At 39.1% G+C, this 15757-nt stretch overlaps 1 protein-coding gene across 1 annotated transcript in view; it reads left to right on the top strand.

Annotated features, from left to right (window-relative positions):
* LOC139745557 (myosin-IIIb-like) overlaps positions 1-15757 on the top strand; it is a 55996-nt gene that overhangs the window by 6939 nt on the left and 33300 nt on the right. Inside the window, exons 4-15 of the mRNA XM_071655950.1 lie at positions 1392-1506; positions 1945-2092; positions 3044-3161; positions 3727-3844; positions 4470-4541; positions 5350-5488; positions 6087-6312; positions 7144-7317; positions 7811-7938; positions 9039-9158; positions 10006-10084; positions 15313-15518. Of these exons, the coding sequence (XP_071512051.1) occupies positions 1392-1506; positions 1945-2092; positions 3044-3161; positions 3727-3844; positions 4470-4541; positions 5350-5488; positions 6087-6312; positions 7144-7317; positions 7811-7938; positions 9039-9158; positions 10006-10084; positions 15313-15518 (1643 nt within the window). The remainder of the gene's footprint in view (positions 1-1391; positions 1507-1944; positions 2093-3043; positions 3162-3726; positions 3845-4469; positions 4542-5349; positions 5489-6086; positions 6313-7143; positions 7318-7810; positions 7939-9038; positions 9159-10005; positions 10085-15312; positions 15519-15757) is intronic.

The raw sequence follows: 15757 nt of genomic DNA on the forward strand, positions 1-15757 counted from the left end.
CAAAATACAAAAATAAAACCATGTCATTTCTTTTTTCCAAAAGCCTACACCTAGTCGTCTATGTCAAGATAGATGTGAGGCTACGAATCATAGAATCTAGTGTATTTGCTTCCAATTTAAGTAAAATCTGAAGGTGAATGTGTTTTCTGCAATAATGATAACGGTATTTATAATCGACATCAATGTGGATTCAAAGCTTTTTACTTATCCCTTCGTCGACACTTCCGCGTGTTTATTCAGCTGTCGAGATACAAGCAGTGTGGGATGTGTTGTTGGGACTAGCCGAGATTTTTTGTTTATTCACAACTACCATCGATCTACATAAATCTGCTGTATGAAAGCAATGAATGTGCAAAGAGACGGACATTTAGAACGATAGGGAAATAATTTTTCTAAAAAAAAAAAGAAAACTGGTCAAAACATGTCCGTTTCTTACGGTTTGAATTGTTATGTCAATGTAATGTCTTCACACGCTTCTATCCTCGCAGGTTCATTTAGTTATTGGCGGCCATCTCGATCGATAGTCTAGTGTCATCGTTTGTAGCAGAGGCAGTCGACATTTTTTTTTTAAACCAACAATCAAAAAGAATGCGTACGCCTGTTGGCAACATTTCATGCGAACTTCACCTAACATAGAATAATACTTTTAAGAATTATAAGAAGATATGAATATGTTTACGAAACGGCATGTGATTTTGCTGCCTTAGTCCATGAAAAACATAAAGCCTGCGACTTACAAACAATGTCCCGAGTGTCACACATTATGGGCTTTCATATCTAGATGTAAGCAAATAAAACATGAACGACAGTATAATTCGCATAGCAATCGATTAAGCAATTAAGGGGACCATGGCTATTGGAAGAGGTGAGCAAACAGCTGATGTTGAGATAATTTGCTAGGACAGAACGTCAGTCAAATCGCTAAATACACAAATTAGTGTAGTGACTGTATTAAAGCTGTAAAGCTAACAGACGTTTTTAAAATAGACAGAATTACTTATCATGAACGGAGTTGTGTAATCCATTCCCTTATTTCTACTACAAACATGTTGTCGTTGTGGTTATGTCGGGCAAGCCTCGAAAAAAAAAACTTTCGTGCTGTCAGAGAGCCATGCTAACTGCAACTGACACTAGGAAGGTGTTAGAGATGGAGTGGAATTTCTTCGCAATTTCTTCCAATTTTCATGTAGGTTCTATACAGCATGACAATTGAATGCTTAGCTATATTCTGGCTTTGAGGTTCAGGTGCTCCAAGCCGGTCTTCCATAATAGTTTGGATATGGGGGAAAAGAAGAGGTTATATGGGGTTTAACAATTTCAAGCTGTATTTCAGAGAAAATGTTGAAATCATGTATGGAATAGAAATCGTTAATGTGACTTCATTTGTGCAGGTGAACCCTCTACTTGAGGCTTTTGGAAACGCGCAGACAGTCATGAACGATAACTCAAGTCGGTTTGGAAAATTTCTCGAGCTGCAATTCACCGAGGATGGACAAGTGGCAGGGGGTAAGTATAGGCAGTCAAGCACTGACGTCATCAAGGATTAGTGTAACTCTCTTTTTCTCCTTCTCCTTTTTCTTCTTCTTCTTCTTCCTCTTTTCGTCTTCTTCTTTTTCTTCTCGCTTTTTTCTTCGCTTCTTACAACTGTCCTAGTTGATTTTTTATTTTGTATGATTGTGTCGCTTCTTTGTGTATGTGCGTGTGCGCCCTATGAGCAGGTGCATTGATTAAAAACAACTGTAATAATACCTATTCACAATCATGATATAAAACAATGATGTCTTACGAGGAAAAAGGTACGAAGATGGAGTAACATAGGTTACTATCTTCCAACGATATGTAGACAATTCCCATCAAGTCTATAATCTCGTCATCAATGGATTCACTAACGAAAAACGCAGGTTAACATGACACTTCTTTATTACCGCTTGCTTCATAAACCAGCCCGAATAGACACGTACCTACTGGAGAAGTCTCGAGTGGTATCCCAGGGAGCCGGAGAGAGGAACTTCCACGTCTTCTACTACTTGTTCGCCGGACTGACGGAGCAGCAGCTTGTGGGTCTTCTTCTCACTCCACCGGAGAAACACAGGTGGGTGGAAAACAGGAAGTCAGAATCAAAGATGGAGGAGTGGTATCCATGGTTGCGGATGGATGTGCATTTTAGAATTGCAGCTTATTGGTCCGAATTCACGAAGGTGGTACAATTGAAACCATGGATTAAACCATGGACAATTTGTATGGAGTGCCAAGTGTCGCATGGCATATTTCCTTACGAAATCAGTCATTTCGTCGACGAAATGATCATTTCGTACACAAACGGCCATGCGACACTTGGCGCTCCATACAAATTATCCATGGTTTAAACTATGGTTTCAATTGTACCACCTTCGTGAATTCGGGCCATTGGATCTATGTTGCTGAACCTTTTACACTATATTTCAGTTACGCGATGAAAGTAAGTTCGAATAGCAATGTCTACGCCTGTATGGAACCGTTTGTGAATCTGATCCAATTTGCGTCACTGGTTATTGCTAAGTTGGGCGACGTAGGCCTATAACAAGCATACTGGTTGTTAAGGAAATAAGACGTTCTCAGCTTGTCCTAGAATTCAGTTTAATACATTATATAGCATTCTTCTTGGAGTCATCGCTGGGCTGTGGTATAGGTACTTGCTGATGGGATTGTCCAGAGCAGGTTGAATGTTCCAAAATTTTGATTCAGAGCTATATTGTAATTCAGATTCTTCAAATGTCAAGTGGGGTGGCCAGTATTAAGAAATCCTTAAGAAAGTTCTGCCGATGATGTGATGCCTGTTTCACATGCACCCCTACATTTTGGGGTGTTGTTTTTAGAGCCGGCTGAACGTTTTCAAAAATATGTGTGTGTGTGTGTGGGGGGGGGGGGGTCACTTCCGGTCACTTCCCAGTTTACCAGGTGCGGATCCCCGAGAAGCGAAAACCATGCAGTCGTTTCTTTTGTGTGTTGAACAAATGTAACAATTTCTTAATCTTTGTTCGGCTTTGGTGTTCATTTTTGGCAGGACTCTGAACAGTTCTGGAGCGAGAAACATCTATACGAGCGAAGAGGAATTTATGCACTGCCAGCGGGCGTTCGACGACCTCCAGGAAATCATGGAACTCGTCGGCTTCACACAAGAGGTAGGTCGTGACGCCGAAAGCTACATGCATGGCGCCACCATACGGTGAAAGAAACAAGATAGAATAAAATGCTAACGCTTCTCAACCTTTTTCGACCAGAAGCCCACTTTGGCTCCTAAAAGTTTTGGGAAAGGGGCGATGGATGGCGGTTGGCAAGGATTTCGAATAGGGGGAAGGGGAGGGCGTTGAGGAGGGGGAGGGGTTCGGGAAGTAAGGCTGCTGGGCGACAGCTGCTCTGCGTCTGCAAACGATGATATACGTGGGATCGATTTTCAAGAGCAGCAAATTGTCATTGGATTATTGCATCAAAGAATACGACCGAAGTTGAGATTGGGGACCTTGGGCTCTTTCGGAAACCAATCAATCTTAATAGCTTTTCAAAATCTGACTTGGCAAATATCCCAGAGATTTAAAACAGCCTGGGCTTTGCTCATGGATATCATTTCCTCACCAATGTGACTTGATTTTGCAGGAATCAAATAAAATAATAGTATGTTGGGTATCCCACATGGTAGGGTTCTTTCTATCTATATCATTAACTTCGTTACCATGGTTACTTTGCCAGGACATTATGATGACCTACCGTCTGCTGTCGGCCGTCATCCAGATCGCAGACATCGTGTTCGCATTGGACGAAGAGACGGGTGGCTCCTACATCGTTGACGAATATGTGTTGAAAGTCGGTAGGTGGCGCTCTCTGCCCAATCTTATGGAAAGTGGCGTGAGACGATTCGTATAGAGGATAAATAGTTGGTATTAATTTTCCCTGCTCACTTGATCCATCAAAGATTACTTTCCTAGGAACGGTTAAACAATTCACGTCACCACGTAGTTTTAGACTAAGGATGAAGAATTAAAAAACCATAAATTGAAATGACGACCGATTTTTAGTACTCCATCATTGGCATTGATTAGAGATAGCTTTGGCCTAATCCACAAAACCTATGAGAAAAAAAAGCGACAAGAAGTGTGCGCCAGGATTCTATTCTGCGTACCTTGTAATGCTATTCAATTCCACGCAAAATTACAAAACAAAAAAGGCAAAAGTGCGATCCCTTGTCTTAATTTGTTTCATTACGATCGCTCTCTGTATACTCTGTGTATAAGTATTATCATTGAGAACAGTCAACAAAAAAGAAAGAATATTCCATGATAAATGGCTAAGCCGATTTACACCTTTAAACCACCATTGGCTCTCTGTTTTACAACTTTTATTGAAGAAAGCATAAAGCTAATAGCCCAGTGAAACAAAGAGAGGACGAATTTATGACGCTTAATATAAACTTTTCCATTTTCCCCTCCCTAAAGTCTCGACACTCCTGGGAATCGATGCGGCAAACCTCGCTACTGCTCTCATCTCGAATGTGGTAGAAGCCAGAGGTAAGACATGATAACTGAACATTGTTCGTTTTGTTGTTTCTGGCAGAAAATATGAAATAATTATTTTACATGCATACAAACAGACGGTATATTTCATATTTCCTTTAGAACTAAATGTACACTTTTAGTAATTTAAATCTTGTTCTGTCACATAATTTCACGAGAAATAACCTTTGTGTAGCATCGCAATCCCAAGCAAATGAGAAATTGTTTACAGGAGCTCGAACACAGTGGACAGATGTTTATGTTACAGATGTCCATGATACAAAGTAATTCATTAACCCTAATGATTCTTGATGGGTTTTTTTAAAACCACGAAGCCTTTGATTCAGAGTACAATTACAATCTAAATTGTGATTGAAATTTTCTACCGATTTCCTTACAGATATAGGTGGCGAAAGTATTTTATAGCACTGTTTTCTTTGTACATATCGACATATTTTGGTCATTTTGAACAAACTTGACAATTTCGTCTTCCTGTTGTGTCTTTATATCGTTATTCATTTCGTTATCATTTTCTTATCATGCAGTCATTTGTTTGATTGTTCATTTGTTTGTTTGTTTGTTTGTTTGCTTATTTGTTTGTATATTTGTAATTTCATCTTTTATTTTTGCGACATGCCATTGTTACGGACGGGTATTGATTTCATTCCATCACGGTATCAATGGAGATTAAGCTTGATAACGATCTGCTTGACCTTTCTTTTGGGAAATCGTTTAATAAAACATCACTTTTGAAAAAGATCACTAACCACTTGTCGAACAATTATATAGACAATGCTGACAATATGATTTCTTCGTTTGACAGGCGAGCAGATCGTGACGCTGAAGACCGTCGACCAGGCCAACGACGGGCGCGATGCTCTCGCCAAGGCTCTCTACAACAAGCTCTTCAACTGGATCGTCCAGCAGATCAACGTCCTCCTCGCACCCGACGCCGAAAGTCCGTAAGTGAAGATGCCGCGGTAGCTGCCTTTTCAGTACTGCAGTGAATGCACTTTATGACTGTTTTTACTAAAAGTCAAGACCACCCTCTTTCATGTGTTTCGGTTGAGCTTAAGCTCTTACATTTCTCTTTTACTCACGATAATCATTGATAAACTAATTCAACGATTATCATGAGTAAAAGAGAAATGTAAGATCTCATCAGATTAACATAAGATCTTTGAACCTTAAGACGATAGAAAAGACAGACTCTTGAGCAATAAAAGACGGAGAAATGGAACAAAGGATTGCGTCTTACAATAACTTAATGAACTTTAGCAACCCAAAATATTACATTTGACAACAAGTTGCCGGTTTCCAACAACTGTATACCAATCAGTTAATTCTAAAAGAATGGTGCTGAGGTAACTGAAATGTTGATCTTGCTGAACTAGTACCAATTACAGAAAACCTCCACTATAAACTCTTTTCTATGTAGAGAGGAAGGCATACATCAAAGAAAGACAAATATTTAGCAGCTTGGCACATGACATGACGTGCTTTAAAAGAAAAAAAGAAACTTATTTGTTGGTTTGCTTGGGTGTTTTTAACCCCTTTCAGTGGAACCAAGGGGTATGAGATCGGGATCTTGGATATCTACGGCTTCGAGAACTTTGAGACCAACAGCTTCGAACAAATGTGTATTAATTTGACGAACGAGCAGCTCCAGTACTACTTCAACCAGCGGATCTTCGCTTGGGAGCTGGCCGAGTACGCCGGGGAAGGCATTCCCAAGCACTCGGTCTCCTACCAGGACAACAAGCCAGTGCTGGATCTTTTTCTGGCGGTATGGACTAATTTGAAAGATCAGACTCGTGTTGTTGTTTATAAATACCCAGTCTAGGGATATTTTAAGCAAGAAGTCGTTATATCAGCATACCTCATAGGTCTGAAAGTGAAATGTCGTTTTAAGCAGGCCTCTCATTTGTGTTAAAACAACATTAAGAAAGGACCAGTCATTAGAGGAATTGCAACTCCTACCTGTCATCAAAATAATTGTCAATAAGCATTGTTCATTAATATAAACGTCCTACTAATTCGAGAGCACGCATTGGCTTTAGGCTGTGCCATCGGCGAGTTCCATGAACATGGTAGCACCTCTGGCAATGTCTGATGTCCAAGTTCTAATACGATAATGGGATAGCAGCTCTGGCTAGAATAGAAACCTCTCGTAGCAACAGCCAATCAGGAAGCTGGATTCTTGTCATTACCCCCGCCATTACCATGACATTTTGCTACTACAGTAAGAGTTGCTATCATAGGAAGTCTCTTTTTTTTTGGGGGGGGGGGGTATAGGGTGCAGACTCTGTGCAGATTTGACTACATAGATGGCAGCTGTCCTCTCAGTCAGTTCACTTATGTTATCAAGACCTGTGTCGTTGTTCATTTCACTGATGGAGGTTGTTCGACTTCTACCTCTTTATACAGGTAGTACAATGTTTATGAATGTGAAGGGATTAGCAATTATAAACCCAAGCCTCAAGAAATAAACGATAAACTTGATACTCAAAAGGCCGTTATAATAATTACAATCACATTCTTTGGGTTTGGTATTCATTCTTGTTTGAATCATCCTTTCTGCATCTTTTTTCTCCCCCTGTTAATATTTGCATATCAGAAACCTCTTGGTCTTCTCTCGATCCTGGACGAAGAGTCTAGATTCCCCAAAGCCAGTGACGTCACTTTTGTGACCAAATGTTCGTCCAATCACGCCAAGAACGCCAACTTCCTCATGCAGAAGAAGAACAAAGGAAACACGACGATCTTTGGGATCAGACACTTCGCATCCGATGTGAGTTTTCCACTGCCTTCGACGCCCGTCCAACCTCCTCCCTTTCTCTGTCTCTTGATTGAACCCTCAACATGATATGATATGATATGATATGATATGATATGATATGATATGATATGATATGATATGATATGATATGATATGATATGATATGATATGGTATGATATGATATGATATAATATGATATGATATGATATGATATGATATGATATGATATGATATGATATGATATAATATGATATGATATGGTATGATATGATATGATATGATATGATATGATATGATATGATATGATATGATATGATATGTTGATATGATATGATAATGATATTATAGGTATGGTATATATAAAATATAGATATGATATGGATAAAGAGAAGAGCAGAGAAGGAGAGTGAAGAGGAGAGAATTATCATATAATATGCAATGATTGGATTTGATATGACTTACATAAAATATGGCGCCCTCATTCCACGACATTCATGTTGCTAGATCTGGTACGACTCGACGGGCTTTCTGGAGAAGAACCGCGACACGTTCAGCAGCGTGCTCTCTGAGTGCATGGCCAACTCGCAGAACGGACTCGTGCAGTTTCTCTTCAGCAAACAGACGGAACAGAAGTAGGTCTAAACTATAAATGTGATGGAAAACGAGTCACTGCAAAAGACTTGTCTCTGCTTGTAACTCTGATTTGATTCGAGTTCATTGTGTTTCTTGGCTTCCAGATTACACTGTGTTTTTTTTTCACAAAGATTGTTTTTTTTTTTTCACGTATCAACATTCAGGTTCAAATAAATTACACTTCGTGATGATACATAAAACAAATCCAATATGGTGTCTACGATTTGACAGATTAAGAGATTGCACTCTTGCTACATACAAAGACAGCAAGTGCTTTGACAATCCACCCTTGCGAAGTTCAATACCGAGCTAATATCCTCATGATTGAACTGACTATTACCATAAAACGATGTCAACTTTTAGTTGTCCTTTGTTGAAGACGTAAAACGAACAAAAAAAAGCAATAGAAAACCTTGACTTAGATCTAAGAAAAATTTATAAAGTGCTGCTTTTTGGATAACATACTGTGTGCATTTAACAACCAAATTCTCTTGAAGTGTTATGAATGTACACTTGAAAACCATTTTCACTTCAGTTCTACCCAGTACAATCTCGTATTGTGACGGAGAGCATCCTCTGTCTTAATTTCACCCTAATAGTAAAACTATTAGGAGTTATCGTTCATGCTTGTTAAATTTGACATCATTAGTGTAGTTTCTCAGATGTACTGGCAACTCTGACCCTTTATGTACTTACAAGAAATAGCTATTGTAGAGTAATATAGGCCTATTGTGTTTGGTAAATTGTAATTTTCGTTGCTATATTTTGTATTATGGTATAATATGTTTGTAAGTGCATTGAAATTCTTTTTAAGTCTGAAATGAGCTATATAAGAATTTGTTATTATTATTATTATTAGTAGTAGTAGTAGTAGTAGTAGTAGTATAATTATTTTTGTTATTATTGTTATTATTATTATTATTATTATTATTATTATTATTATTATTATTATTATTATTATTATTATTATTATTATTATCATTATGCTTTCAAAGTATTATTTACAACTTTACCTGGTTTCCCGTCTATTATACACACTGTTATACCTATCAGTCAGTGGGGAGGCATTCCCGACATGAATTTTGTTTCATATCCCCAGAGGTGGAACGACCCTCTTCCGCAATCAGAAAGACATCCTGATGTGTAAACCGCCCCCGACGATCGTTGTCAATCCAGGCGTCAGTCTGTCCAGGGAGGCAGCAAGGAAACTAAAGAAGCAGTAAGTGTCCCTCCACCTACCCCTCCTCCTCCTCCTCCTTCTCCCCCTCCTCTTTTTCCTCCTCCTCCTCCTCCTCCTCCTCCCTCCATCTGCTTCTCCTCCTTCTCCTCCTCCTTCTTCTCCTCCTTCCCCTCCTCCTCCTCCTCCTCCTCCTTCTCCTCCACCTCCTTCCCCTCCTCTTCCTCCACTCCTTCCTCCTTCACTTCCACCCTCTCCTCCTCTAGTAACCTTCTCCTCCTTCTCCTCCGGGACCTGAAGCTCTTTTACTTTTCCTCCTCATTCTCATTCTGCTCCTTTGCTTGTTATTTTTTATCGTCATCATTATAACATAATCGTCATCTTCATCATCACCATCATTATTATCATCATCTTCATCACAATATCACCATCTTTATCATTACTATCGTGACCATCATCTAAACATCATCATCCGTTCAGTCATTAAACTAGTTTCTTTTTCCTTTTCATTAGTATTATCATCACCACCATCATCTTTTCCTTCTATTTCTTCTTTCTATTTGCTTGTATTTACTCATTTTGATTATAGTGTTATTTCTGATGCTGCCATTAGTGTCCATGGTCTCGTCATTTTCTATGCCGACCATTAGAAAGACAATATCACATTAACAATACATTTTCGCCAAACTGAAACTATATCAAACTTTTTGCAACTTGTCATATCTTGTGGGGATTGATAGAAAAGAAAATCCAACATTTTCCAAAAGCTGAGATGGGAGAGGTGACCAAGAGATGTTGCTTTAAAAATCATTAGGATCAGATTTTTTCTGTATTCAAAGTGAGCGTTAAATCAATAGATAAATGAATGATTTTTCCATTATTTCCAAAGGCTAAAGGAGGAGAAAGCAGCGCGGGCCAAGGCTGGGAAATCTCGCAATCAGACCGCCACTGTTGGCTCACAGTTTATGGTGAGTAGAGCGCCCTCGTGTGTTTCACGTCTTCTCATTCATTTTTATTCAACCTGTCAGCCATCCAAACTCTTTGTCCGAGCTTTTCGATTGCTTTTCGATCTGTTCTGACATGGTTTCCGTTGCAACTATATTACATGTATACTTTTCTCTTATTCTGAGAGTTTACTAGTTTTCAAACAATGCGTGTGTTAGCTACAAAGGCGGTATAAAAGACAAAATTGCATTTTTGAGACATGTTCAACTTATTTGAACTGTCTGATGTTGTTTCGTTAATATAGTGTATTTCATGTTTCTTGATGATTCAAGGATGGGGCTGATGCAACATTTTCATTTGGTTCGTAGTCAAATATATGGAGGTATTTTCTCTCGGAAACTGGTAACATTCGATTTTGTTTGTAGAAAATAATTCCATACTTGGAATCCACCTTGCATACATTTAATTGTTGCAACGTCAGGTGGATATTGACGTGTTTACGGGTTGCCTGGAGCAACCTTTGCTGGGGAGGTATGCATGAAAATAGTTTAAAGGTCTATGTACCCGCGAGTTTCTTTTAACGTTGTTATGATGTAAGTTAATTTATGCATGCTTTCGGGCAGGTATGTTCGTGGCAACCCGGTGGCTTTCTAGGAGCCTACCTGGGTGTGGCGTGTGTAATGTAATGTATACACTGTACATACTTTCGGGCAGGGTGCATCCTTGGCGTTCCAATGGCTTGCTGGAAGTCCGCTGGGGGCCTGCCTGAGCGTGGGGACGGCGGGTGAATGTGGTTTGCTAATTTCTAGATTTTCTGTCCATGGGGCCTATTAGTATTTACGAATTTCCTTTTATTAGCTGTATATACACATTGCAATGTGGCTGTGCGCGGCCCTGTCGCTGTGCTCAAGTGTTACACTTGTGTACGGCGGCGGGGCTGTGTGTAGTCAATTGCAATGGTCCTGTGGAAGTTATTCAATGTGCACTCGTCGTCGCCATGTCGGGCGGGCCTGGGCGGGCTTTCGGACTGCCAAAAGTTATTTTATCCTATTTTCGCATTCTCGCATGTACGACCCTTTATAGTATGTTTTTTAGTAAGAAGTTATTTAAATATTTGAAAAAAAAGCATAAAAAACACAGATATGTTTTTAAATTGTTTGTATCAAAGAAATGTTTTTGTGTTGAAGTAATAACTTTGTAATTCATTTATCCTCTGTAAAATTATGTTGCTTCGAGAAATCAATAAATTCTATCATTTGAAAAAAAAATTGCATTTTCTATTTCTTAATACCATTCAGCGATAATATCAAATCCTGATTTCTATTTGAAATAGCTTCAGATAATATAAGTACATTATACTTATAGGTACACAGCATCGAATACTGTTTTATATAACCTTGCAACTAAGAATTTTTGAATTGGAAACATTGCTAGGTTTTGCCTTTAAGTTAAACTGATTCACCTTTCAGTCCAAATTCGTAAATTATATCAAAGTCACCTGGATAAAAAATAAGACTTTATCTTTTAGTTTTGAGTCTTAACTCTTTATATGCCACATTCGCATGCCCGACCCAGTCGACGGAGTGCCAAGTTTGCATATTCTGCTCAAACACACAAACCAGCCCAAACCGATCGATAAATCGCCAAATACTATTAAGGTACAATGAAAGCATTTCAGGCTATTCCATTCCTGCCAAACGTAGCTTGCAATTTATGTGGTGATTGACTATCAAGTAGTATTCCCTACTGGGTTTGAGAATAAATCATAAGATTATGTTAATGTTTTGTGTGCAAATGTCATGCCTCTACTAACAGTAATGTAGCTTCTGGTCATTTAAAAGAAAAACAATCACAGATTTGAAAAACAATCACAGATTTGTCAAACAATTTACATCAAAGCAAAGTCTGGTATTTTCTCTACAATTTTTGCTCATTACATGTCAACAGTGGCGTATCTAGGGGGGGGCAAGGAGGGCACGTGCCCCGGGCGCCACTCCTAGGGGGCGCAAAAAAACGAAAAAAAAAGAAAGAAGAAGAAGAAAAAAAAAGAAAAAACGAAGAAAAAGAAGAGAAAAAAGAAAAAAGAAAAGAAGAAGAAGAAGAAGAAGAAAACTCGCCCGGAAGGGGGGGGGGGCAGAAAACCAAATCAAACAAGATAAAAACAAAACATGATGACGCGGACAAAATGACCATGTTTATTGTGTTCACACAAGAATTCCCTGTTCTGTAAGCTGAAATACAAAATTTTCGGCTCGATAGCCAACATTTATATAAAAAAGAAGGTAAGAACAAAACGTGATGATGACGCGGACAAAATGACAATGTCTATTGTGATCACACATGTCATTTTATATTTAGCAGCCAAAATGTTTCACGGAGCAGCGAATGCAATATCTTTAGTTCTGAAGCGATCGCCAATTGGATCAAAAGAAGGCGCCAACGGGAGGGGCGCAAAAAACAACAACAAATCAAACAAGATAAGAACAATACGTAATGATGACGCGGAAATATACAAATTTCGGCTCACTCGCTCGTACGATTTAGAGTATTTTTTCAAGTCCTCAGTTTGTTGGTATAAATCGTTATCTATACGGCCGTCACCATATCTTGATTAGAATTGTAAGATTTAATAAGCAAAAAATGACAAGAGTTCCATGTTTTGTAAGATGAAATACAAAAATTTTCGGCTCGCTCGCTGCGCTCGCTCGCCAAAATTTATCAAAAAAAAAAGAAAGAAAAAAGGGACGAGGACGCGGACACAATGACAATGTCTATTGTGTTCACACATATCATTTCATATTTAGCAGGAAAATGTTACTCCGAGCAGCGGCTGCAATTTCATTCGTTCTGAAACGATTGGATCAAGAGGACGCCAATGGTTTCGAACATACAGGGGGCTCAAAAAAGATAAGAACAAAACGTAATCATGACGCGGAAATATACAAATTTCGGCTCACTCGCTCGTACTATAAAACAGAGTATTTTTTCAAATCCTCAGTTTGTTGGTATAAATCGTTATCTATAAGGTCGTCACTATATCTTGATTAGAATTGTAAGATTTGATAAGCAAAAAATGACAAGAGTTCCATGTTTTGTAAGATGAAATACAAAAATTTTCGGCTCGCTCGCTGCGCTCGCTCGCCAAAATTTATATATAAAAAAGTGATAAGAACAAAACGTGATGATGACGTGGAAATATACAAATTCGGCTCACTCGCGCGTACTAATTTAGAGTATTTTTTAAAGTCCTCAGTTTGTACGTATAAATCGTTATCTATCAGGCCGTCACTATATCATGATTAGAATTGTAAGATTTGATAAGCAAAAAATGATAAGAATTCCATGTTTTGTAAGCTGAAATACAAAAATTTTCGGCTCGCTCGCTGCGCTCGCTCGCCAAAATTTATCAAAATTCATTACATTTAAATCACTCTCAAAAGACCCCTTTTAAGTGCTTGAAAAAGCATATCATGTGCACTTGGTTTAAAGTCCCTACAGGGATGGGGTTGGGTTGAACACTTTTTTAGAAATTAGGATCGCAATTTTCGCGCTTGCCCCGGGCGCCGTTTTCCCTAGATACGCCACTGCATGTCAATCGTTACAGAAAAAATATAAAAGATACATTGATTTGAAAAACAAAATGCTTTCCAAAAGCACGACTATGTTGCTGTCTCATGATAGTTAATGTGGTACACAGGGGATTAACACCATGGCACATAAAGAGTTAAGCGAGAGAGTAACTACATTTATAGGTGTGTACAAAAGCAGGAAATCCCTCGATGAAAGGGGCGCCAGTTTGTTTTTTATTTTTACTTCTATCATCATTATCATTATTTTATTTACCCTAATCAACCATCAATCTCGATGTCTTCCCTGAAATGCGGTTTACAACCGATCCATCGGGGGAGCGTAAGAAATGATGTGATTATAATGGCTGAAGATATGCCATGCCAATAAAATGCGAGGCCTTTTTTCACACCTGGCATCCGTCTGTCTATCCAACCGCATTACGAGGTCGATGACATTTCTGCAAGGGAACCGCACGAGGAAATCACATTACCAAGGCCGCCATCACCCACCTAAGATTACTTCCGGGTCTCTTCCCAGTTGGTTTTGACATTGAAGTTCTCATTAAGGCCTTGTGCCGCCCCTTGCTTGTCAGATTACAAAGCGTTACTACATTCCTCGTGAAAGTTCTCTCTCTTTTTTTTCCACCCATAGTGTTAGTCGTACATCGCAGAAAGATTTTAGAGCTATTAATAACACAAACATTTTATGGGGGTGTGAGGCAACAGCAGTACAGATTTCATGTTTTTGATATGACCAATGATATTCAGAATTTAAACAACTTTGTTGCTGAAAGTGTTTGCAGGATAAGGTTGGTCAAAAGATGACAATTATAAAAGGAGCACTTAACAAGGACGAATTTTAGTGCGTCTTAGTGTGACTGCATATCGCGAATCAGCGCGTTGGTATCGGCATTTCTCTTACATCCTTTGTAAAACGGTGGGAGTGCCAAAATTTGGTAGCAAATATTCCACCACATTATAACGAGAAAATAGGATAATAAACACTTCAATTAATCTTTCCTAGGGATCAGTTCGCTTCCCGCACTTATCTGGCCTTGGTTGTTGTGGTGGCACACTTCCTTTAAATTGTCCTACATCGCACTTCGGCGGTTCAATAGGATGAAACGTCAGACTCTTGGAAGACAAATGGTAAACAGTGTAAATACGCATGCGCGATGTTAGTTTCTGGTCATGTGAACAGGTAGTTTGTTTCAAGTTTCATGAGCAAACATTTCACTTATAAAGACGCCAACAATTTGCTAGCTTAATTCTTTGAGCAAATTCTTTCCTTTGGAATATCCTAACAGCAGGAGCACTTTTCAGGGCAGGTAGGTAAATTATGAAGCTTATTTTCGGTGTATGTTTTGTTTTGTTTGCTTCGTTTTGCCTTGTGATATTTTGTTTTGTTTGTTTTTCTGCAGAAGAAATCCAAAGGCTCATAAATGCGAAATGTGACCAAGTTCACCGCATGATGCCTAATCTCATGAAATTATGAAATTATGAAATTGCAACGTTTTTCATGTTTCGTCTCTTAGATCCCGTTTGGGCCTTCTTTTCATGGGACATTGTTGTTGTTGTTGTTGTTGTTGTTGGGTTTTTTTGGCGTTTTTCAGTCAGATTTGACTATTTACGCCTTCATGGGACGATAAACATTTTCTTTTTTATTTCGTCCTGGCCTTCAGAGTTCCCTGACGAATTTGATGGAGAAACTCCTTTCGGCCGATGCCCAGTTCATCCGCTGCATCAAACCCAACGCCATCAGCCGCCACAACCTCTTCGACCACGAGCTCGTTCTCCGCCAACTCAGATACACCGGGGTGCTGGAGACCATTCGGATCAGACGGAGCGGATATCCGACTCGGTTGCAGTTTCCGGATTTCCTCTATCGGTGAGTTTGTATCTCGGACGGGTGTCTTTGCGACCTCACTATTCAAACTCACAATCGTATATTTACGGAGTGTAAGATGCGATGTATTTTAAGTTCGAGCCGCAGTTGTTTCAAATATTTGTATCCAGGCCTGGCTTGTGTTTCATTAAGCACCGAGAGAGTTTTCCATTATGTCATGTAGTAATTGTATGAAAGCAAAAACGACCAAACTACCTGGATTGCAAATACTTCAATAGGAT

Source organism: Diadema antillarum, unplaced genomic scaffold, assembly GCF_040938485.1.
Source record: "Diadema antillarum isolate AM-2024a unplaced genomic scaffold, OU_Dant_1.0 seq00001275_RagTag, whole genome shotgun sequence".
Lineage (NCBI taxonomy): Eukaryota > Metazoa > Echinodermata > Echinoidea > Diadematoida > Diadematidae > Diadema > Diadema antillarum.